The following is a 25,395-nucleotide window of genomic DNA, read 5'->3' as shown; positions in this document are numbered from 1 at the left end:
ATAGTTTACATCAATACCAGCCTGCATGGGCGGACACACACACACACACACACACACAACACACACACACACACACACACACACACACACACACACACACACAACCACACACACACACACACACCGTTAGTCTCCAAGACACAGCATGCACACACTCCCTAAAAATGATGGGTAGCTGCAGCACAATATGGCGACTGGAGTATGGGTGAGTGGGTGTGTCGAAAGGAGTGGGTGTATGGAAAGCGAATCAGCTAATTGGGCAGATTTGTTGCCATTCAAGACCATTTTGCGTGGCTGATTGGGCTGCACTATGAGTGGATAGAGGCGACCAATGCACCGGTGTTGTGCCTGCCTTCCTACTGGGTATCACGGTCATGTCGCCAGAGGTAGCTAACATGCCATTTTTTTTCTCTCATATGAATTTATTTCAAATAGGAAAGCAGTCTACACAAGAAATAACTAATATTGATAACCATCTAGATGCCACCTTGATACATACATACAGTCTATTAGTCAATGGGGAGGGCATGAACAGCAACTACACAGCAACAACACCGGGACACAGTGCCCTTGGCTCCCGCTTTCTATGTAACACGTACAACCAGACAGCTCTGGACAACGTTAACCAGTTCACCACCTCATCAGCKAGCAAGGACATCAAGATACTATTACGAGGTGAGATAGATAGGCCTCCTCTCCTACATATTACTCTCTTGGATTTCTGGACCTACCACTCCACTGTATATTTCCCAGGGTGGTGGATTGTTTCCTATGCATTCTCCAGTTCATGCTTTTAGACATTTTCCCCCTGGGAGTATTGTTTTGTTCTGATTTGGTCTATAATATGTAATTCCTCTCTCTCTCTCGGTCTTTCTTTCTGTCTCTCGCTGTCTCCGTCTCTCTCTAACATCTATCTCTCTTTCTTTCTCTCMTTCTCTCTCTAGAAGCYTTAGGGTCTCTCCAGGTGAGAGCGGTGAAGGACTACTGGAACCTTCATGACCCTACAGCCCTCAACCTCCGAGCAGGAGACCTCATTATGGTACACTAGCGTGCATCTGTGTTCGTACCTAAAAGTAAACAATCACATTTGTTCCTGCCCTGGAGGCTGAGCTGCTTTCAGAACTAGATTGAATGAGGAGAACTACTGTCTTGAGGTAGCTGCATTGTGAGGTGGAAATCTGTGTACTTGTGAGTTTGTTTCTAGAGGTTTGTGGTTATGGTGTGAGATATTTTAAAGTGTCTGACGGTAATTTGGTGTGCCCTACTGTTAAGCGTGTAAGTCTGTACATTGTGGACGTTTTGTTTGTGGAGTGAGGTGTGGAGTMTTGTGGTAATTTGGTGTACTCTTAAGTTGTCAACGGGTTGTTTGTAATTATGGTGTGAGGTATGCTGCTCTGTTGGCAGTATGTCTAGGGTTAATTGACTACACTGTGTAAGAAGTTAGAGTAGAGTTGGAGGTTGTTCTGAGGTACCTAGCAGGCAAAGACACGCTCCTGTCAGTCTGTCATTAGTTAGTGCATTCCATAGCTTGAGATATTCCCATTTGCAAGCTATGTGTGTGTGTCATACCTTCAGTGTGCTAGCTACACTGTCTGATATTTGTTTTTGGCCCCTCTGGGTATTTGTTAAGACACGCTCAGAAATTGTTTGTGTATGTGTTCGCTCAGAAAGTGTGTGTGTTAGCTCTTCCATTGTAGTGTTCCCTGGGGCATGTCTTCCATAGATCCACTCAGCTGGCCTGGCACACATACACAGTGAGGATGCTGTGTACTGTACCCTGTCCTGTGCCAACCCTGTCTGCCCTAGCCCTCTCTAACCCTGTACACACACACAAAAGCTTGCACACATGCACACACACCCTGCCCTCATTGGAATGTTAATAAGTCCATTTCCGTTACTCATAGAGATAGATTTGGCGTAGAATACTAGATATTATGCATATATGTTGGGTTTCATGTGTACAGCACAAGCAGGGTTGTATTCACTCAACAAACAGAAGAAAACAGACTGAAACGGGGAGGGACTACCTGAACTTGTCAATAAGAAACTCTTGTTATCGTTCTAAAACTGTTTGCTACTGTGTGCACTAATGACTACGACCTAGACTTCAATGTAACAGCTCTCACATCCGGTGGTGCGACCATTCTGTGGGTAGAAGTTGACCAATAACCACTTATAATCAACACACATTCKCACAAATAGCACAGCTATAATGCTGAATGATGAATGGTTGATTTCAGGTGTTGGAGCAGCACATGGACGGGAGGTGGAAAGGTTATATCCATGACAACCAGAGAGGAACGGACCGGGTTGGATACTTCCCTCCGTCTGTAGTGGAGGTCATCAGCAGGAGAGCAGGTATATACACACACACACACATAAATCACACATGCCGAAGCGTACACACCAGACACTCACGTGCATGCATGCAGCCACAAACACATACCTTCACATTTACAGTGGCAAGAAAAGTATGTGAACCCTTTGGAAGTATCTGGATTTCTGAATATATTGGTCATCAAATTTGATCTGATCTTCGTCTAAGTCACAACAATAGACAAACAAAGTGTGCTTAAACTAAATTATTGTATTTTTCTTGACTATATTGAATACATCATTTAAACATTCATAGGTTGGAAAAAGTATTTGAACCCCTAGGCCTGACTCCAAAAGCTAATTGGAGTCAGGAGTCAGCTAACCTGGTGTCCAATCAATGACACAAGATTAGAGATGTTGGTTAGAGCTGAAGTTTGCAAAAGTGCACCTGGATGTTCCACAGCGCTACTGGCAAAATATTCTGTGGACAGATGAAACTACAGTTGAGTTGTTTGGAAGGAACACACAATACTATGTGTGGAGAAAAAAATGCACAGCACACCAACATCAGAACCTCATCCCAACTGTAAAGTAGGTGGAGGGAGCATCATGGTTTGGGGCTGCTTTGCTGCCTCAGGGCCTGGACAGCTTGCTGTCATCGACGGAAAAATGAATTCCCAAGTTTATCAAGACATTTTGCAGGAGAATGTTAGGCTATCTGTCCACCAATTGAAGCTCAACAGAAGTTGTGTGATGCAACAYGACAACAACCCAAAATACAGAAGTAAATCAACAACAGAATGGATTCAACAGAAGAAAATACACCTTCTGGGGTGGCCCAGTCAGAGTCCTGACCTCAACCCGATTGASATGATGTGGCATGACCTCAAGAGATCAGTTCACACCAGACATCCCAAGAATATTGCTGAACTGAAAGTTTTGTAAAGAGGAATGGTCCAAAATTCCTCCTGACCGTTGTGCAGGTCTGATCCACAACTACAGAAAACATTTGGTTGATGTTATTGCTGCCAATGGAGGGTCAACCAGTTATTACATCCAAGTGTTCACATACTTTTTCCWCCCTGCYCTGTGAATGTTTARKCYGTGTGTTCAARAAAGACCTGAAAACGTATAATTATTGTGTGTTATTAGTTTAAGCAGACTGTGTTTGTCTATTGTTTTGACCWAGATGAAGATCAGATAAAATTTWMGACCAATTTATGCAAAAATCCAGGTATTTCCAAAGGGTTCACATACTTTTTCTTGCCACTGTAGCTTGGTTCAACAATAGAATACCACACCAACTATACAGCTGTAAATACCCATCGGTATACCAAACAGCAGCCCTAACTGAGCTAGAGGTCCTGAAATAAACTCTCAAATAACATACACACACACACACACACACACACAGTACATACACACACACTCACGGAGGCAGACACACAAACTCACACACACCGTTTAATCAGATTAGCAGGGCCAGATTGGGAAGTGTCAGCTCAGTTCTAAACCCCCGAGACTGCGTTAGAAGTGTGAGTGCACAAGTTTGTGTGTGTGAAGGGAAATCCCAGTTGAAAGCTCAGTTGAGTCGTTGACAGGTCCTTGCTATGAGAGCAAACTTATCAGAGGCGAAGTCAGAAATGTGCGTGTGTGTGTGTGTGTGTGTGTGTGTGTGTGTGTGTGTGTGTGTGATATGTCAGCATCCCACTGCTTTCGTGGACACACACACACTGAGAGCCTAGTAAGCCTCCCTCAGCATTAGTGCTGATATGAAAGCCCTCTCTATGGCTCTATGGGAATGAAAGGTCCTGCTGAACCACTTTGCTACCACCATTTTGTCACATTCATTCACTAGCTATTACATAAGGAGCTTGGAGATTCATACATATATTTAGCTGCCTTGGCGGTTTTATGAATCTGTAAGGATAGAATGCAGGATACATATCCTCGGTGTGTACTAGTTGCAAACACACACACCTCCTCCATCCTTTAATTTAGCCAGTGTTATTCAAAGTCGGGGTACCCCTAGTGGTATCCAAACTAGTGGTATCCTTAGTGAGGTCGCGGGGGAATTGCTGTGCGTTCGACAAAATTATTGTACGAGACAATATACAAACTTTTTTTTTAAAGATAATTTGAAAAATACTATTTTATTGAGTAAATGTACTTACTGTTTTATTTTCATGTTGATAAGAGAGATAAAAATGTAATMACTTGTAAAAATGTAAACGTGCCGKTTTTAAGGTTGTCATTAGATTTGGGGTGTGTTGGGGTCACCAGAAATTCTGGTGGATAAAATGGCATCCCCACAGAAACAATTTGAATACCACCGCTTTAAGCTCTGTGGTTGTGTTTTGCTTCTGGTCTGCAGGGGGTACTCTCTCACGTCAGGTCTCGTTGCCAAGCCAACGGCAGCAGCACTTCCTGTCCAGAGCTCCTCCCACCAGTATTGGCTCCACCCCCCAGACTGATGACTCCTACACCTTGTACTACGACCACGCAGGTACACACAAGCATGCACACACCCACACGCCAGTGTTAATTCCATCAACAATAACTATGACAAAAAATGCTATTCAACGACCAATTTTTCCTGAGTAAATCTATGATGATCATGAGAAGAGATGCCCTGGGAAAACCACTAACTATTACAAATTACTTTTCATTTTAGTCACCGAAAATGTGACGAGACAATAATTACACGTGAGACTAATGGGCATTTAATTTGACATGAAGCTCCTTTTCATCTGTTTTGCCCAATCATTGAATGCAATCCTCTCATTGGCAGAATTGACATCTAATTTGATTGAGCTGARAGGCGCGGCTCTCCCACACAGCTCCCAGGCGTTCTCTTCAGTCACCCCTAAATCTTTTGAACTGATGCAAAGCKAGGARACTTGACTTGTAACTAACCTCAACTATAAACAATCATGTTTACTCTCTATCTTACTTTCATGTAGGACATTTTTGCTTTGATCACTTCAGAAGCTCTACTTTCCTACGAGCACTGTTATTCATTCAGATGCGGTTTCTCGCCGTCCACAAACGCGAGTTGCGGTTGCTTTTTTCCTATGGGAAAAACAAATGCTATTTGTTGGATATTAGGAGTACAGTAATACTTCTGGCATTTCTTGAAAGATCAAATTATCCCCTTTTCAAGGAAACCACTGTTATTTACCCCCATGACAGTTATGATGGGGATAAAATCTGAGCTGTAAATTGTTTAACCTGTAGCCAAGGCTTTATAGTATATGGTTAATTATGGCTGGCATTGGTTACAATCTGCCACAATACCAATGTTGCCAGCTAAGGTATACAAGGGGATAGGAGGCCTAGTTGGACAAGGCTATCTGAATGTGCACATCGTGGAAGTTAGACATAGCCTAAATGTTAATTATTTAATCGAAAAAAATCACTGACCATGAATTTACTAAATTGGCTGTGACTAAGGGAGTGGAAGCTATTATGTGCATGTTGGAAGTTAAGTTAGAGGTTTGTGTGAAATCTACAATGCTTAAAATAAGACAAATTACTGACTAAAACTAGACTAAAATTGTCCAGAGTTTTAGTCAACTGATAATAACTAAAACTAAGAAGGGTGAAATGGGACTAAGACTAAAAGGTATTTTAATCATAAAGACTAAAACTAAATCTAAAATAGGTGACAGTTATTTCCAGATGTTCTCGACCTCTACTACTTCTCTCCATCCACTAAGTCAATTTTGTGGCCTATTGTTTCCATTGGGGCCCTGACAACCCCCCAATACCCCCACCCCCTACTCCATACCCGCCTTAGCCCCGCTGAGAGTCACCCTGGAGTCCTCTGACCCTGCTCTCCCCCATGGCCCCCAKTCCCCAGCACACCTCCACCAGCCCTGGCTTACAGTATGTGTTTTTGTTAGGTACCTGTACACCTGGCAGTCTCCTTTCAGCCCCAGCTAGTCCAGCTAGCCCCAGTGAGGACATATGGGTCCTCAGGAACTCTCACACTGGTAAGAGTGTGTGTACCCAGCTACCCAATTACCCAGACTACCCCGTGCCCCTCTGTTTACCCACTCTGCTAGATGTACCACCCTCTCCCCCTCATAAAGTCCAAATTAATGCCTCCATCCCCACCTAAAGACCCATGCTGCTGACCTGTTTCCCTCCAAGTGTCCTGTCCAAGTGTCCAGTCCAAGTGTCCATTCCCAGCTGATTCCCTGATCTTGACCCAATCTTGTACTGTACACTTCTCCACTGATCCTCTCTTTCTGTCTTCCTTTCTCTCCCTCCCTGACGAGGGGTGACAGTGCCCATGGAAGCAAACTTTGCCACAATGTTATACTCCCTCCCTCTCTCATCCCCCCTCCTCATTCTCCCTCTAGCAGGAGACAGGAACAGTGTTGGCAGTGCAGGCAGCAGTGCAGGTAGTGTGGGCAGCAGTCGTAGTGCTGGCAGCGGGCAGAGCTCCGAGAACAGCTTTGGACAGAACGGGTCACACACTCGCCAAACCGCAGCCACATTGGGTTCCTACATGGCCAAGGTGAGCACAGTGACCTGGCAATTATTTTTTAAATGTTATAGATATCACTAGCTGAAGTAAAGGTTACACTTGGTTGCAGGAAAAACATATTATTAACAGTCATATGGACCACAAAGAGCTGAACAAGTTCTTCCTCTTTCTGTGTGTAGCTGGCTCCCTCTGCTGGTGAATCAGAACAGCAGTTTCGCTCAGTAGGACCAGTCCACAACAAACAACCTGATGGATCTACAGGTTAGTTACAATACTGTGCACCAGGGTTAGGGTCAATTCCATTTCAATTCCGGAAGTACACTGAAATTCCAAATCTCTTGAATACTTTTCAATTAGCAACATTTGGAATTAGAATTGGCATTTGATTTACTTTCTGAATTGWAATGGAATTGACCACAACCCTACTTTACACTACTTACCCTTCTGCTCTACCCTCCTCTCATCTCTTCCCTTTCCCTTCAACTCTTTCTCTATTTATACTCAGCATTTGCCCATGCCAACCCCACAGACATTTTGTCTGTAATTTTCAGTAGATACAGTATATTCTGTATGCCTTTTTGTCTGTTAAACTAGCTGTATTCAGTCTACGAGGTCAGACGATCCACCTTCTAGCCCAGGCCAGGCCTATAGTAGCTAGCTATAGCCACAGGGCAGTGGGGAAATGAGAAAGAAATACAGTGCTTACCCCTCTACATCAACAATTCATAAACCAGCTTTCTACACAGCCGATAAACACAGAAACTTACCTCTCCACAAACCAATATAGACAACGGATCTCCTCATCATAAACCAATAAAATACATGAGGAGATTTCAGCTCCAGCTCACCTCACTGCAAAACATAAAAGACAGAGGTTGAGTCCCAAATGGCATTGCCCATAGGTCTCTGGTCAAAAGTAGTGCACTATATAGGAAATAGGTTACCATTTGGGACACAGACAGAAGCTCAGCTCTCTACAGAAGCAATAAAAAGAGACACAGTGAGTCTTTGGTCTCGCATCTGTGGGTTCGCGATAGGACAAGAGGAAAGAGAGAGACAGGTATTCTGTCAGCTTATGGTGTTCTGCTGAGTAAGGCCTGAACAAACCACTATCAGCTGCTCCTGACATGGAAGGGAGGAGGAAGGGATGGGGAGAGAGACCACAACAGAAAGACTTCAACAGGACAGAGAGAGGGAGTGGTTAAGAGAGAAAGGGGAGGAGACAGACAGAGAAAGACAATAACAAAACATAGTCTGTGTGTGAGAGAGAGTCAGAGTAGAGAGTCAGAGTAGAGGGAGACATTGGAGATGGGTTGAAAGAGAAGAAAGAGAATAACAGAAGCCAGATGAGAGAGAGATGTTTATGACTCAGTTTCACAGAGGCAGAGAGATGCGGTGCAAAAAGACAGGAGCTCCACCACTTTCCTTGTTCCTGAGGGGTAAGACTTACTACTCCTGGCTATTCCTTGTTATTATCTGCAATCTCTTCAGCTATTAATTACTCTTATTTTAGTGTGATTATAATTTTACTGGAGACGTTTACCATTGTGTGTTGTTTGACCTAAACAACCTGGAGAAACAGGAAAAAACAACCTCAAATGTAGTCTGTCAGAGAGCCAGGGTGAAAAGGTTTCATCTCTATTTTCAGGCTAAATGTAGCAAGTTAGAAGATAAGGTTATTTTGGCAGGTTGGCGTTTATTGGGATGAGTCTTGTCCTGGAGGCAGAACCGAGCGATATCCGCTAGATGGGACAGCTTTTAAAGTAAAAATTGGCTATATTGTATGAAAACAAAAATCGCTTTTTGGTCTTAATTTAAGGTTAGGGTTAAGCATTAGGGTTAGCAGTGTGGTTAGGGTTAGTTTTKAAATTAGATTTTGTGGCTGTGCCAGCTCGTGACAACTCTGCAGAGCTGCCTCCAAAAGATGGAATGACGAAAAATGCTAACTTTCATTATTATAACTAAATACATGGGGTCCATACTTGCAAACATTATTCAAAGTTTGAGATGCACGTGATACAACGCTACATGTTAGCCTGTCTGGCTCATTTAGCCCTATGCTGTAACAAATTCCTCATCAGCCTATKAAAGATCTTAGACTTTATATCCACCAACCWATGGCATTTCTTAAAATAGGTCAATTTGGTCACCAGAGGGATATTTTAAACCTCCACATTCAAGGTTTACTTGGTCTAAAAAGTTTAGTCCCAATATTGCCAGATGCATTCTTGACTAGGCTACTAGCGTTAGACACAATTCGAAAGGCATGTTCTCGCATATATGACAAAAGTCGCACCTTTTTGCTTAACACACATCCATGTGCTTTTACTGGAAAAACATAAAGGAGGTCTACACAACATGTAAGTTACTCAAATAACTGTCATGTACCACTAATATCATCCTACTGGATGGCGTATGCCGCTAAGGTGATTGACTGTATCTTCGGGGTACAGTAACATGCTGAGTAGACCGGGAACGCGCCATCGAAGGCATATTGATTTTGTCCATCCACACCAGATGTGGGTTCGAGGCCCCTTCGCGTCAAGCTTGTTTATTAAGGAAAAAACTGTTCACTGCTGGTCCTTGATGCTCGATTCAWATAACGCATATGTGACGAAGTGGATTAATTTAATATGCATATAAAACGTTTTACATGTAAGTGTAGCCTACATAAGAAATTAAGTGGTGTTTTTAGTCTAACAATAACGTTACACTATGTTATTATATACGGTATGTTCGGCCTTGGTAGAATACAAATTAATCATTAAGTTATTGCGAGACATTTATTCAGCTTTGATCTAAACTTTATTAAAGACCAGCATTCTGAGAAGTGACAGAGTATCGCTCTGGTGCTCTCCGGCAGTTCTAACGTTACACCTCTGTAGGTATCGGTCTACAAGAGGGACTCCAAGAAGCTCCTCATTAAATATAATTATATACAAGGTTTTGGCTGCACTTCCCTTCTCAACAAACTATGAAAATAAATGTAATTCTACATTTCAAAGGATAAAGCTATATCTCACCGGGGATTCAAACTTACGGCAACAAATACCATGCGCCAGGCTCGCTACACTGTGAGTTATTGGTCCAGTAGAAATGTGTGTGTTGGTGCCATTTGACAAGTCTTCTATCGTGTCCATCTACGTCAACATTTGTAATTGGCTGATGCAGAATTTGTTACCGGACATAATCACTGCCACCTGGCCAGGTTAGCYTTGTGCTAAATGTGACAGGTTATGTAATGGGAACAGCTATGTAGGGTTTTATCACGTGCAACTACGTCGACGATTTGATTTGTTAGATGCATATTAAATGGAGAAAAAGTTTGATCTGAAACTTTTTTCTAATGTTCTTAAGTATGGACCCATAGAGTTTTGTTTACTAAAGTGTGTTTTGTTTGTTTACTTCTTCACCTGAGCATTTTTTTCTGCTGTTCTGCGGTGAATATGTATTTATTCCGGGTTTTTGTAGTGAGACTGCTGGATAATTAGGATACACATTTCTGATCAGCAGTGTTGTTGTGCCATTGAGCCCCATAATGCATTTCTCTTTACAGTACTGTAATATATCATTCCAGTAGCTAACTGTGTAACATTGATGTAAGTTTACAGCAACATTTGTAGTGTGGGTATGGTCATGACTATGTGTAAGACTGGCACAGACAGGGTCCTATTCAGTCAGCTCTGCACTGTAGTCCTTTCATTCAAGCGTCATGTTCTGTTTTCAGAACCGGTAGATGTGATACATGAGGGTTGTGTGCTGTTCAGGCAGCATTCTTATAAACCGATAAAGGTGTGATACACTGTACTCTGTGTGATCGCTGTGTTCCACTTCACTGCTACACTACTCAGCTTAGGCCTAGCTTCCAGATACAGTGTATACCTATGGTATTGATATGTCCATACAAGCTGTGTGTGCTGAATGTATTCTCTGTATTCTAGCTCTCCCTGTTTCCAGCTTTTTCAGTCTCTCTCGCTCTCTCACTGTTGCGCTCTCTCTATGTCTCTGTTTTTGTCAGCCTTGTGAGTAGAAGCATGAGTGTGTTTTGGATGTAGGTGTTGATGGTTGATGAGGTGTGTACAGACACAAACACATGGGCCTCTCTCTCCCTCTATACCCTCTGGGCCAAATACCTCTCACTCAGGTGCTTTCTTCACCTCTGGAGGGGGGATGGGGCCCTGACATGTTTGGAATGAAGGAGAGAGAGAAGGGAGGGAGGGAGGAGAGAGGTTGGGATCAAAACCATTGCCCCAGGTGAGAGAGACAGAGAGGAATGGTGAAGATGCATTCTTCAGTGAGCTGCAGTAATCTGTTGACTGACCCTACAGATCTACAAGATAATACAGCTTTACCTCAGTCCTTCATTCAGCTTGCTGTTACAGTAGGCTGTTAGTGATACACCGCTGAGTATACAAAACATTAAGAACATCTGCTTTTTCCTTGACATAGACTGACCAGGTGAATCCAGGTGAAAGCTATGATCCCTTATTGATGTCACTTGTTAAATCCACTTCAATCAGTGCAGATGAAGGGGAGGAGACAGGTTAAAGAAGGATTTTTAAGCCTTGAGACAATTGAGACATGGATTGTGTATGTGTGCCATTCAGACGACTTGAGGCTGTTCTGTAACTCAATATTAGGAAAGTGTTCCTAATGTTTGGTGTACTCAATGTATATGCCATTTTAGCAGACACTGTTATCCAAAGGGACAAAGTAATGCGTGCATACATTTTTTACATATGGGTGGTCCCAGGTATCAAACCCACTATCCAGGTGTTGCCATGCTCTACCAACTTATCTGTGACCTCTGTGCATTGATTTAAAATCAAATCAAATGTTATTTGTCACATACACATGGTTAGCAGATGTTAATGCGAGTGTAGCGAAATGCTTGTGCTTCTAGTTCCGACAATGCAGTAATAACCAACGAGTAATTTAACCTATCAATTTCACAACAACTACCTTATACACACAAGTGTAAAGAAATGAAGAATATGTACATAAAAATATATGAATGATGGTACAGAACGGCATAGGCAAGATGCAGTAGATGGTATAGAGTACAGTATATACATATGATATGAGTAATGTAGTGTATGTAAACATTATATGAAGTGCCATTGTTTAAAGTGGCTAGTGATACATTTTTGCATAAATTTTCCATTGTTAAAGTGGCTGGAGTTGAGTCAGTATGTTGGCAGCAGCCACTCAATGTTAGTGGTGGCTGTTTAACAGTCTGATGGCCTTGAGATAGAAGCTGTTTTTCAGTCTCTCGGTCCCTGCTTTGATGCACCTGTACTGACCTCGCCTTCTGGATGATAGCGGGGTGAACAGGCAGTGGCTCGGGTGGTTGTTGTCCTTGATGATCTTTATGGCCTTCCTGTGACATCGGGTGGTGTAGGTGTCCTGATTTTGGTGATTTTTGAATCTTTCCCTATCTCCCTGTCTATCTCTCTCTTTCCCAGGTGGTCCGCGTCATCAGGTCAGCGGTGGTACTCGGTCAGGGGAGCAGGGTGGCTTCCTGCGTCCAGATCAGCTCCTGGAGGGCAGGGTGAGTTGAATATGGTGTGTGTGTGTGTCACAGGAGGCTGCTGAGGGGAGTGGTATGGAATGGTATCAAACACATGGAAACCATTTGATTTGATTTGAGTGCAATTACCATTCCATTTATTCCGTTCCAGCCAATACTAAGAGCCCGTCCTCCCCAATTAAGGTACCACCAACCTCATGTGGTTTGGTTGTGCATGTGTGATAACCTTCTGTTCTCTATCTATAGGACTCTGAGGCCATCTACCAATGGCTGTGTGAGTTCCAGCTGGAGAGCTACACTGCTAACTTCCTTACAACAGGATACGATGTGCCTACTATCAGTAGGATGACCCCAGAGGTCAGACACTGGATTGTATTACCCCATTCACACATTTATTGATTAATAACACATTTACCTCTTTTTAGGTCAACAAAATTAACGAGCATGGATTAATGTGTTCTGTAGTCAGTTTTATCATTGACAGCCTAGTCGTGGGGCTTTCTAACCTGGTGTGTGTCTCTCCAGGACCTGACAGCTATCGGTGTGACCAAGCCAGGCCACCGTAAGAAAATCTCCATGGAGATAGGTAACCTAAACATCCCAGAATGGCTACCTGACTACATCCCTGTAAGAGACTTTTACATTACCTTTGCACTCTGCACACAGTTATGGCTGATAACAACAGGCCTTTGATAGACTGCACATTTCTCTCTCTCTCTATGTCATTAATAATAATTAGTTCTTTGTGTTTCATGTACAGCTTTACAATCAGCAGTAACTGTGTTTTGTCGTACAACCATTGGACAAGAAGCACACGCTCTGTCCCTGTCTTTCTCTCTCTCTGTCTGTCCCTCTGTCTTTCTCTCTCTGTCTCACTCTCTGTCTCACTCTCACTCTATTGAATAAATGCTGTTTCTTTGTTTCCCTCTCCATCTCTCTCTCATTCCCTCTGTCAGTCTGAGCTGTCAGAGTGGTTGAGTGCAATTGGTCTCCCTCACTACCAGAAAAGACTGTGTGAGAACGGTTATGACACCATCAGCATCGTCAAGGATATCACATGGGAAGACTTATCAGAGATAGGAATCACTAAACTGGGTAAGGGATTTTCACACGCACGGGGACACACACTGCAGATGCACAGATGCACTGACACTAAGCAAGGTCATCTGTCTGTGAGAAGGGTGTGTGAGAGCTCTTGGACACATTCCCCCTCACCAATATAACAGCCTTGGTGTCGACAACCAATGATTTACCCTTTTAACCACTTTTTATCATCATTATTTTTCATTGTTCTTTTTCTACAATTTCTGTTGAATTTATTTTGTCTCTCTCTCTCTCTCCCAGGTCATCAGAAGAAGCTGATGTTAGCCGTGAAGCGTTTATGCGACCTGCATCGTTCTCGTCACCATGCCATTGGCTCCGGCACGCTACGGTGTAGTAAACCCCTCGCGGCTCTGGAGCTGGTGGCTATCGAGCCCCCCGAGCCCCCTGCCGACTGCTGCCCCCCATCCCCCCACACTCCCAGGACACCCCTCCTTTCCTTTCAGGACAGCGAGCTGAGCACAGAGCTTCAAAACGCCATGATGGGCAGGGCAGGAGGAGGAGGGGTGGGGATAGGGGGGTTTGGGATGGGTGTGAGAGGTGTGGTGAGGGGTGTGGTGTCGCCGATGTCACTCAGCCAGGAGAGCATTGGAACGCGCTCCCGCGGATCTGGGAATTCTGGGAATTTTTCGGGATATTCCCAAGAGCATCACCAACAGACTCTGGCATCGGCTGGAGCGTACAGTCGCTCGGACGAGAGCCTGGGGGGAGTGGGAGGAAGGTGGGCGAGACAGGAGGGAGGAGGGAGTCCAGAGAGAGACAGGCAGAGACCCACAGAGTTGTGGTCAGACCAGCTGCGCCAGCCCCCCATCACCCCTCCTCTCACCCCCAGCAAGATGCCCCGCTTCGCCTACCCAGCCGGGCCCAGTAAACCCAAACCCTGCCAGTCCCCTGCCCACGCCCACCGCCCCTCCTTCTCTCCCCAGGCCTCCCCCACACAGKGGACCTTCAGTTACCTCCACACCCAGGGAGGAGGTACCGATCTGGGCCAGCGTGGTCTACCCAAGCCCCATGCTGGAGCTGTCCCCCTCCCAGGACTAGAGGCCCTTAAGGGCCCTAAGAAACGCACCCAGAGTCTGACCCACTATTCCCTGTCAGATGGAGAACCGGAAGACGACGAGTTATCGGCGCAGGAATCCGTTCCCCCGGTGACCATGCCCTCGTATGCCACACTAGGGCGCAAACCAGGCCGCGGTCAATCCTCCGCAGTCCAACGKCACATCAGCCGGAGCCACACATTCGCTGTGCGCTCTCGCCACAAAGGCCCGCCCCCACCGCCACCTAGGAGGTTGAGCTCAGTGAGTGGCAGCCAGGCCAACGAATCAGGAGGAGCGGCAGTAGTGTCAGTGGAGGTGGAGGTGCCAGGGGTGGAGACTGAGAGTGCAGGCAGTGTGAGGAGCATCGCAGCCAGGCTACAGGGGTCCGGGCCCAGGGGCAGTCCCCCTAAGGGGGTAGAGTTATCCTCCCCACYCACCCCCACCCTCGCCTCCCACAAACCTGTACCCGCTCTGGGGCTGGAAGGCCTGAGGAGGATGGGGAGCGAGCGGAGGGATAGAGATGGAGGGATAGAGAGAATCCAAGAAGAGGAGGGGGAGAGAGGGAGGAAGAGTGGTTCAGTATTGGAAAGCTCTACGTCGCTTCAGAGGAGCTCCAGTGAGAATCTCCCCTTCGCAGAGGAGGGCAACCTCACCATCAAACAGCGGCCCAGGTTGGGAGCAGGTTGCCAGGCAGAGCCTGAAATCCAACCCCAGGCTTCTCTAGAAGACCCAAAGATGCAGCCCCCAAAGTCCCTGGAGGTCCCAGAGTTCAACCTCAAAGAGTCGGACACGGTCAAACGGCGGCGTCAGCCCAAAGACCGGGACACACACACACTGGACGAGATCTTCACCCCCAGCGAAGATGACGCACACACACAGCCCCACACACACAGCCGGTCCAACGGCTTCCACACACACACAAACAGAGACATAAAGAGTGAGGAGGAAGCAGGTGTGGGGTCAGAGCGCAGTTTACAGAGAGTAGGATCGACAGGGAAAGGCCAGAAACCACCTCTGTCCTCCAAACCAACCAGCCCTCCACTCAAACCAGCTGGTCAACAGATACACACAACTACATCTAAACCAGGCAGTCAACCGATACACACAACTACATCTAAACCAGGCAGTCAACAGAAGACAGCAACAACGTCCAAATTAACCACTCCTATACCAGCCAATCAACAAATACACACAACTTCATCAAGACCAGCCAGTCAACAGACACGGGCAACTATCCATATACCAGCCAGCCCACAAAATACACACACAACCAACTCTATACCAATCAATCCACAGAAACTAGTAACAGCAACCAAACCAGCCAGTCCACAGAAAACAATAACATCCAAGCCAGTAAATCACCAGACGCCTGCTACTGTCTCTAGACTTCCCCAGCGCAGCACATCCATAACGTCAGCCCCTACAGCCCGTTCCCCTGGTGTGACTCTCAATGTGGTCCAGAGTGTGGTTTTCACTTCCCCAGCCCAGGCAGCCCCCGTTTCATCCTACCACACCTCAGGGCCTCCAGGCCAGGCAGGGCGAGCAGTAAAGGCCCAGGCTGGTAAGGCCTGCTCYGAGGTACTGGTTCAGAGGAGGCTGGATGAGACCAGCACGTCACTCGAGGAAGCGTTGAAAGATGTAGAGAGGAAACTGGCTCAGGACGACACTAACGGGTAAGACACACACACATGCGGCAGACACATATACACACACACACACTCACTGTGTTAACACTCTCCTCTCTCTATTCCAGTCACAGCGGCACAGTGAAAGCAGCAGGGAATATTCTGGATGAAATCGGCAACATGTTTGGTGACCTCGCTGACCAGCTGGATGCCATGTTGGATTAAATCCTCTTCATTTCACTCAAGGCAAACTGAATAGGATCAGCTGGGTTCAATGGATTGGGTTGAGTTGCCTAGATACCTAGGCTTTGACCCAAATGGCACCCTATTCACTATATAGTGCACTACTTTGGACCAGAGCCCTATGTGCCCTGGTCAAAAGTATTGCACTATATAGGGAATTAGCGAGCCATGCAGAACGGTGCCCTAAACTTGCTTAGACTGATCTGCATGTTTCCAACATCCACTCTCATAGGGTGGATGACAGAAAGTACGAGGGAGCCATAGGGAGAGGGGAGCCGTAGGGTTGAGGAGAGCAGGGAGGCACAATGTGGAGAGCAGATATCTTACACAAACACTATTGTCATCAGAATCTTTTACGCAAGCGCTTACTGAGGGATTACACCTTACGGGATACCTTACCGAGGGATACACTACCGAGGGGATCACCTTACGAGGGATACACCTTACGAGGGATACACCTTCCGAGGGATACACCTTACCGAGGGATACACCTTACCGAGGGATATCACTTACTGAGGGAATACACTTACTGAGGGATACACCTTACTGAGGGAAACCTTACTGAGGGAACACCTTACTGAGGGATACACCCTTACTGAGGGAAACTTTACCCGAGGGAAAACCTTACCGAGGGATACACCTTACCGAGGGATACACCTTACCGAGGGAATACACTTACCGAGGGATACCTTACCGAGGGATACCCTTACGAGGGATACACTACTGAGGATCACTTACTGAGGGATCACCACTTACTGAGGGTACACCTTACTGAGGGATACACTTACTGAGGGTAACACTTATGAGGATTTACACTTTACTGAGGGAACACCTTACTGAGGGATACACCTTACTGAGGGATACACCTTACTGAGGGATAGCACCTTACTAGAGGGAAACACCTTACTGAGGGATACACCTTACTGAGGGAAACACCTTACCGAGGATACACCTTACCGAGGGATACACCTTACCGAGGGATACACCTTACTGAGGGATACACCTGTGGGTTGTGTTGTTGGAATAGCATCAATGAGAGGCACAAACACCAGGACTTATCTCAAACTGAAGCACATAACCTGGATCAATGGTTTTGCTAGGCAGGACAGCACAATAACACAGAAAAGTGTACTGTGATTTATGACATCGAGGCACTGGTTTATGACAGAAGCATGCGTTGCTTTGCTACAGCTTTGCGCTGAGCCAACTAGATTTTACCAACGGGAATAAGGGTCCATTTTTAACATGTATGTATTGTAAGTTGTTTATTATTCTCGTCTTAAACTTTACCCAATGTTACGTTAAAAAGTGTGTCAATATTTTTAGCATGAGATAAATCTTTAACGTTCCTGAAAACTGAGAATTTAGTTACTTTGCATTTGTTTTAACAAAGGGAGCACCTATTTACTTTCAATGTTAGTGTAACTATGGCATTTCAAAAGTACTTTAATTTGTTTCATCTTATGTTATTTAACATGTAATATACTATAGTTTGGTTGATTATTGTTTGAGTTGGGTAAGTTATCTATAGATGACATATCTGAATTAAATTCCATGCACATTTTTTTTTTATGGTTTTACAAAGTGGAAATCCGTGTTAGCTCTCCAAAGGCTTCAAAACAACATTTGGGGGGGGGGGGGGGTGTTTGCAGTATGTTATCTAAGTTTTGGTCGCATACACAGTTTAGCGGGTGCAGCGAAATACTTATGTTTCTAGCACCTAACAATGCAGACAAATGTTAGACAATTAAAATGTAAYGAGGGGAAAAAGAAAATCAAGAATGGCGGGATGAATCTGATTAACAACCCAAATAGCAGTAATCAACTGTACAGGTGTTTATACTACTGACAAGTACAGTGGCAAGAAAGAGTATGTGAACCCTTTAGAAATACCTGGATTTCTGCATAAATTGGTCATAAAATTTGATCTGAACTTCATCTAGGTCACAACAATAGACAAACAGTCTGCTTAAACTAATAACACAAACAATACTTTTTCACGTCTTTATTGAACACACCGTGTAAACATTCACAGCGCAGGGTGGAAAAAGTATGTGAACCCTTGGATTTAATAACTGGTTGACCCTCCTTTGGCAGCAATAACCTCAACCAAATGTTTTCTGTAGTTGTGGATCAGACCTGCACAACAGTCAGGAGGAATTTTGGACCATTCCTCTTTACAAAACTGTTTCAGTTCAGCAATATTCTTGGGATGTCTGGTGTGAACCGCTTTCTTGAGGTCATGCCACATCATCTCAATCGGGTTGAGGTCAGGACTCTGACTGGGCCACTCCKGAAGGTGTATTTTCTTCTGTTGAATCCATTCTGTTGTTGATTTACTTCTGTATTTTGGGTTGTTGTCCTGTTGCATCACCCAACTTCTGTTGAGCTTCAATTGGCAGTCAGATAGCCTAACATTTTCCTGCAAAATGTCTTGATAAACTAGGGAATTCATTTTTCCGCCGATGATAGCAAGCTGTCCAGGCCCTGAGGCATCAAAGCAGCCACAAACCATGACGCTCCCTCCACCAAACTTTACATAAGGGATGAGGTTTTGATGTTGGTGTGCTGTGCCTTTTTCCTCCACACAGTGTTGTGTGTTCCTTCCAAACAACTCAACTGTAGTTTCATCTGTCCACAGAATATTTTGCCAGTAGCGCTGGAACATCCAGGTGCATTTTTGCAAACTTCAGARGCGCAGCAATGTTTTTTTTGGACCGCAGTGGCTTCTTCCGTGACGTCCTCCCATGAACACCATTCTTGTTTAGTGTTTTACGTATCGTAGACTCGTCAACAGAGATGTTAGCGTGTTCCAGAGATTTCTGTAAGTCTTTAGCTGACACTCTAGGATTCTTCTTAGACCTCATTGAGCATTCTGCACTGTGATCTTGCAGTCATCTTTGCAGGATGGCCACTCCTAAGYAAAGTAGCAACAGTACTGAACTTTCTCATTTTATAGACAATTTGTCTTACCGTGGACTGATGAACAGCAAGGCTTTTAGAGATAATTTTGTAACCCTTCCCAGCTTTATGCAAGTCAACAGTTCTTAATCTTAGGTCTTCTGAGATCTCTTTTGTTCAAGGCATTGTTCACATCAGGCAATGCTTCTTGTGAATAGCAAAATCAAAATTTTGMGAGTGTTTTTTTATAMGGCAAGGCAGCTCTAACCAACATCTCCAATCTCGTCTCATTGATTGGACTCCAGGTTAGGTGACTCCTGACTCCAATTAGCTTTTGGAGAAGTCATTAGCCTAAGGGTTCACATACTTTTTCCAACCTACACAGTGAATGTTTAAATGATGTATTCAATATAGACAAGAAAAATACAATCATTTGTGTGTTATTAGCACACTATATTTTCTATTGTTGTTTTTTAGATGAAGATCAGATCAAATTTGATGACCAATTTATGCAGAAATCCCAGTAATTCCAAAGGGTTCACATACTTTTTCTTGCCACTGTATAGGCTGTGAGGTGGGTAGTATACACACCACGAGGTTGGTGGCACCTTAATTGGGGAGGATCGTGGTAATAGTTGAAGCAGAATCAGTGGAATGGTATCAAATACAGCAAAAGCTCCATTCCAGCCATTATTAGGAGCCGTCCTCCCCTCAGTAGCCTCCACRGATACACACCTTAACATTATAACAGGCTTGGATGGCTCTCGCAGGGGTGGGCAATTCCAGTCCTCGAGGGCCTGATTGGCGTCACAGTTTTGCCCCAGCTCCAGCTAACACACCTGACTCCAATAATCACCTGATCATGATCTTCAGTATAGAATGCAATTTGATTAATCAGCTGTGTTTGCTAGGGATGGAGAAAAAAGTGTGACACCAATCAGGCCCTCGAGGACTGGAATTGCCCACCCCTGCACGGAAGTCTACTGCATAGCCTCAGAGTACTGTACATTGAACTGGACTGTAGTAATGTAACCTACAGTAAACCCTGACCTAGTTGAAACAATAACAAAGCGCCCCTGTTTTGGTAAAAAGATGAGGYATGGGGCTTGATAAATCTAACCACTCAAATGTATAGACAGAGCTATGGATGGCAAGCACTGACCATCCATGATATCAACATTATACACTGAGTATACAAAACATTAAGAACACCTGCTCTTTCCATGACATAGACTAATCAGGTGAAAGCTATGATCTCTTTATCAATGTCACTTGTTAAATCCACTTCAAMCAGTGTAGATGAATGGGAGGAGACACGTTAAAGAAGGAAAATTGAGACATGGCTTGTGTATGTGTGCCGTTGATTGAAGTGTCTTTCAACAGGGTATGGTAGTAGGTGCCAGGTGCACCGGTTTCAGTGTGTCAACAACTGCAACGCTGCTGGGTTTGTCATGCTCAACAGTTTCCATGTGTATCAAGAATGGTCCACCACCCATAAGACATCCAGCCAACTTGACACAACTGTAGGAAGCATTGGTGTCGACATGGGCCAGCATCTCTGTGGAACGCTTGACACCTTGTAGAGTCCATGCCCCAACGAATTGAGGCTGTTCTGAGGACAGGGGAGGGGGTTCCTGTTTGGTGTACTCAGTGTTGTTTTAACCATGTTTTGAGGCTATATAGTGTTTGTTTACATTTACGTTGTTTACAAACATTTGAGTAAAACAAGCTTATATTTTGGATTCTGAAGATAGTTGTTCAAAGCTCATGAGGCATTTATAAGTTATATTCCACAATCAATGGGTACATACTGTATCATGAATTTATAAGGCCAAAATTGTATGTAGCCACTGCAGAAAACAAATCTAACTTTGTTTCTCCAATGCTGTTCCAGCAATTGTTATCAGAAACTGGGGTGGGTCTTGGCAAATGTAACTGCCACTTGAATTCTGTGGTAACCAGTGCCACCCCAAAACCAAAGAAAAGGGGGCGGATTTGGGCCCATTTCAGTGATGTTTCTTCGAGAGAAAGCCGCTTTCGAATGTATTTAACATTCATGAATGTTTCTGAAAAAGTGTTCTTGTTACAATGACTACATCGACTGACTTTTTATTTTGTAAAAAAAAAACATTTACTTATTTATTTATATGCACCTTCTCTGTCATATTTCATGTCAACAACATTGTATTATTTATATTAGCATTCATATAACAAAAGTCCATGATTATAAAATTCCATAATAGTTTTGTAGTCATATAGCTGTGATATTGTACTGCGCTTAATATTATGTGTATACAGTTGAAGTCGGAAGTTTACATACACCTTAGCCAAATACATTTAAACTCAGTTTTTCACAATTCCTGACATTTAATCCTAGTAAAAATTCCCTGTTTTAGGTCAGTTAGGATCACCACTTTATTTTAAGAATGTGAAATGTCAGAATAATAGTAGAGAGAATGATTTATTTCAGCTTTTAATTCTTTCATCGTATTCCCAGTGGGTCAGAAGTTTACATACACTCAATTAGTATTTGGTAGCATTGCCTTTAAATTATTAACGTTTCGGGTAGCCTTCCACAAGCTTCCCACAATAAGTTGGCTGAATTTTGGCCCATTCATCCTGACAGAGCTGGTGTAACTGAGTCAGGTTTGTAGGCCTCCTTGCTCACACACACTTTTTCAGTTCTGCCAACAAATGTTCTATGTGATTGAGGTCAGGGCTTTGTGATGGCCACTCCAATACCTTGACTTTGTTGTCCTTAAACCATTTTGCCACAACTTTGGAAGTATGCTTGGGGTCATTGTCCATTTGGAAGACCCATTTGCAACCAAGCTTTAACTTCCTGACTGATGTCTTGAAATGTTGCTTCAATATATCCACATAATTTTCCATCCTCCATCTATTTTGTGAAGTGCACCAGTCCCTCCTGCAGCAAAGCACCCCCACAACATGATGCTGCCACCCCCATGCTTCACGGTTGGGATCGTTTGGTCTTCGGCTTGCAAGCCTCCCCTTTTTCTTCCAAACATAACGATGGTCATTATGACCAAACAGTTCTATTTTTTGTTTCAGTACGAGAGGACATTTCTCCAAAAAGTACGATCTTTGTCCCCATGTGCAGTTGCAAACCGTAGTCTGGCTTTTTTATGGCGGGTTGGAGCAGTGGCTTCTTCCTTGCTGAGTGGCCTTTCAGGTTATGTCGATATAGGACTGGTTTTACTGTGGATATAGATACTTTTGTACCTGTTTCCTCCAGCATCTTCACAAGGTTATTTGCTGTTCTGGGATTCATTTGCACTTTTCGCACCAAAGTACATTCATCTCTAGGAGACAGAACGCGTATCCTTCCTGAGCAGTATGACGGCTGCGTGGTGTTTATACTTGCGTACTATTGTTTGTACAGATGAACGTGGTACCTTCAGCATTTGGAAATTGCTTCCAAGGATGAACCAGACTTGTGGAAGTCTACAATGTTTTTCTTGGCTGATTTCTTTTAATTTCCCATGATGTCAAGCAAAGATGCACTGAGTTTGAAGGTAGGCCTTGAAATACATCCACAGGTACACCTCCAATTGACTCAAATTATGTCAATTAGCCTATCAGAAGCTTCTAAAGCCATGACATCATTTTCTGGAATTTTCCAAGCTGTTTAAAGGCACAGTCAACTTAGTGTATGTAAACTTCTGACCCACTGGAATTGTGATACAGTGAATTATAAGTGAAATAATGTCTGTAAACAATTGTTTGAAAAAGGACTTGTGTCATGCACAAAGTAGATGTCCTAACGACTTGCCCAAAACTAAAGTTTGTTAACAAGAAATTTGTGGAGTGGTTGAAAAACGAGTTTTAATGACTCCAACCTAAGTGTATGTAAACTTCCGACTTCAACTGTAGATGGGGGCAAAGTGACCATGCATAGATAATAAACCGCAAGTAACAGCAGTGTAAAGCTGGGGGGTTCAATGCAAATAGTCCGGGTAGCCATTTGATTAGCACTGTACTCTATGTATGCACAGTAGGATAGTATTGTATCTAGGAGGAGTTCCGACTTCAACTGTAGCTGCTTCTGCTTCATGCAGTGTTTACTACTTTCATCAGATAGTGGGCCTCCCAAATGCCACCATATTTCGTATTTAGTGCACTACTTTTGACCAGGGCACTTCATTGGAAATAGGGTGGCATTTTGGAATTGGGATGCAGACATAGTTACTTTTACTCAAGCATTAAATAGCCAGTATACTCAGGTTCTACAGTACAGTCCCCATCAATACTGCAATTATACACTTCACAAAAATATAAAACGCAACATGTAAAGTATTGGTCCTATGTTTCATCAGCTGAATTAAAAGATACCAGAAATGTTCCATACGCACTAAATTTGGTGCACACATTTGTATACATTCCTGTTAGTGAGCCTTTCTCCTTTGCCAAGATAATCCATCCACCTGACAGGTGTGGCATATCAATAAGCTGATTAAGCCACATGATCATTACACAGGTACACATTGTGCTGGGCACAATAAAAGGCCACTCAAAAATGTGCAGTTTTGTCACACAACGCCACAGATGTCTCAAGTTGAGGGAGCGTGCAATTAGCATGCTGACTGCAGGAATGTCCACCAGCGCTGTTGCCAGATAATTGAATGTTAATTTCTCTACAATAAGCCCCCTCCGTCATTTTCAAGAATTCGGTAGTACGACCAATCGGCCTCACAACCGCAGACCACGTGTATGGCGTCGTGTGGGTGAGCAGTTTGCTGATATCAACATTGTAAACAGAGTGCCCCATGGTGGCGGTGGGGTTATAGTATGGACAGGCATAAGCTACAGACAATAGATTAGGGCATAATTTATTTATTTCAATTGACTGATTTCCTCATTAACTGTAACTCAGTAAATCTTTGAAATCGTATGTTGCGTTTATATTTTTGTTCAGTTATATATGAGCTCTGGAAAAAATTAGGAGACCACTGCAAAATTATCKGTTTCTCTGATTTTACTATTTATAGGTATGTGTTTGGGTAAAATTAATTTTTGTTTTATTCTATAAACTTGACGTTTTCCCAAATAAAAATATTGTCATTTAGAGCATTTATTTGCAGAAAATGACAACTGGTCAAAATAACAAAAAAAGATGCAGTGTTGTCAGACCTCGAATAATGCAAAGAAAATATGTTCATATTKATTTTTAAACACAATACTAATGTTTTAACTTGGGAAGAGTTCAGAAATCAAGATTTGGTGGCATAACCCTGATTTTCAACCGCAGCTTTCATGCGTCTTGACATGCTCTCCACCAGTCTTTCACGTTGATGTTGGGTGACTATGCCACTCTAGGCGCAAAAATTCAAGCAGCTCGGCTTTTGATGGCTTGTGACCATCCATCTTCCTCTTGATCACATTCCATAGGTTTTCAATGGGGTTCAGGTCTGGAGATTGGGCTAGCCATGACAAGGGTCTTGATCTGGTGGTCCTCCATCCACACCTTGATTGACCTGGCTGTGTGGCACGGAGCATTGTCCTGCTGGAAAAACCAATCCTTTTGCAGTGGTCTCTTAATTTTTTCCAGAGCTGTGTGTAGGTGTGCACACACAAATAACATATTGGTTTCCTTATACTGTAAAACAGTCTATGGACAAGGTAAGACAACAATCCATGATTAAAGTTGTCTTCACCTGGCCACTGTCTATAAATGCWAATTTATGTAATTTGGGTGAATGATTACTCATTCTTAGGGCCGAAGCGATAAAAATGTTAAAAGTTACTTTCTGATTGAGCTGATCTATGCTGTGTTTACCGTGAATGCAGTCTGCACTAACTTGGAAATATTGCCGTTACATTTCAATCACGCTGTACTGCTGAACTTCCGCGATACGGATTGAATAGAGCCCTAAAACCTCTTACTGTAAATAACCTTATTAACATTAACTACAGTGTTAAAGAACAACAAAAAATGACACTTTACTAACAGGAATTGTAAGAACTGTAAAGTGTGAAGTTTTTTATTTTAGGCTTCATTCTAATGTCAGAACATTGTTCTAGAGCACTAGCTATTGACTTGCTGATTGGTCTGTGTTGTTTGTGATGCACGCCCACCTGCTTACTCATCAGTTTACTGTTTAAACCATTAAAAAAGGGAGAATCTAA

General features: G+C 43.7%; 1 protein-coding gene and 1 long non-coding RNA gene across 3 annotated transcripts in view; one reads left to right on the top strand and one right to left on the bottom strand.

Annotated features, from left to right (window-relative positions):
- LOC111978576 (caskin-2) overlaps positions 1–16,718 on the top strand; it is a 24,412-nt gene extending 7,694 nt beyond the window's left edge. Inside the window, exons 3-15 of the mRNA XM_070448711.1 lie at positions 506–675; positions 945–1,039; positions 2,241–2,358; positions 4,691–4,822; positions 6,222–6,311; positions 6,684–6,841; positions 6,991–7,072; positions 12,277–12,362; positions 12,588–12,698; positions 12,867–12,968; positions 13,298–13,436; positions 13,686–16,152; positions 16,233–16,718. Of these exons, the coding sequence (XP_070304812.1) occupies positions 506–675; positions 945–1,039; positions 2,241–2,358; positions 4,691–4,822; positions 6,222–6,311; positions 6,684–6,841; positions 6,991–7,072; positions 12,277–12,362; positions 12,588–12,698; positions 12,867–12,968; positions 13,298–13,436; positions 13,686–16,152; positions 16,233–16,329 (3,847 nt within the window). The 3' untranslated portion in view covers positions 16,330–16,718. The remainder of the gene's footprint in view (positions 1–505; positions 676–944; positions 1,040–2,240; positions 2,359–4,690; positions 4,823–6,221; positions 6,312–6,683; positions 6,842–6,990; positions 7,073–12,276; positions 12,363–12,587; positions 12,699–12,866; positions 12,969–13,297; positions 13,437–13,685; positions 16,153–16,232) is intronic.
- A 98-nt stretch (positions 16,719–16,816) lies between these two features.
- LOC139029169 (uncharacterized) lies at positions 16,817–17,404 on the bottom strand. 2 transcript variants are annotated; one of them, XR_011481458.1, is made up of 3 exons: positions 17,334–17,404; positions 17,178–17,283; positions 16,817–16,904 (listed from the first exon to the last, which is right to left on the bottom strand). It is a non-coding gene; the product is annotated as an uncharacterized lncRNA (long non-coding RNA). The 2 variants fall into 2 exon arrangements; XR_011481459.1 differs by having other exon boundaries at positions 17,317–17,390.
- Between the last annotated feature and the right edge of the window lie 7,991 nt (positions 17,405–25,395).

The sequence above is a fragment of the Salvelinus sp. IW2-2015 genome, linkage group LG18 (genome assembly GCF_002910315.2).
Source record: "Salvelinus sp. IW2-2015 linkage group LG18, ASM291031v2, whole genome shotgun sequence".
NCBI lineage: Eukaryota > Metazoa > Chordata > Actinopteri > Salmoniformes > Salmonidae > Salvelinus > Salvelinus sp. IW2-2015.
This window is presented reverse-complemented; position numbering and strand designations above follow the sequence as displayed.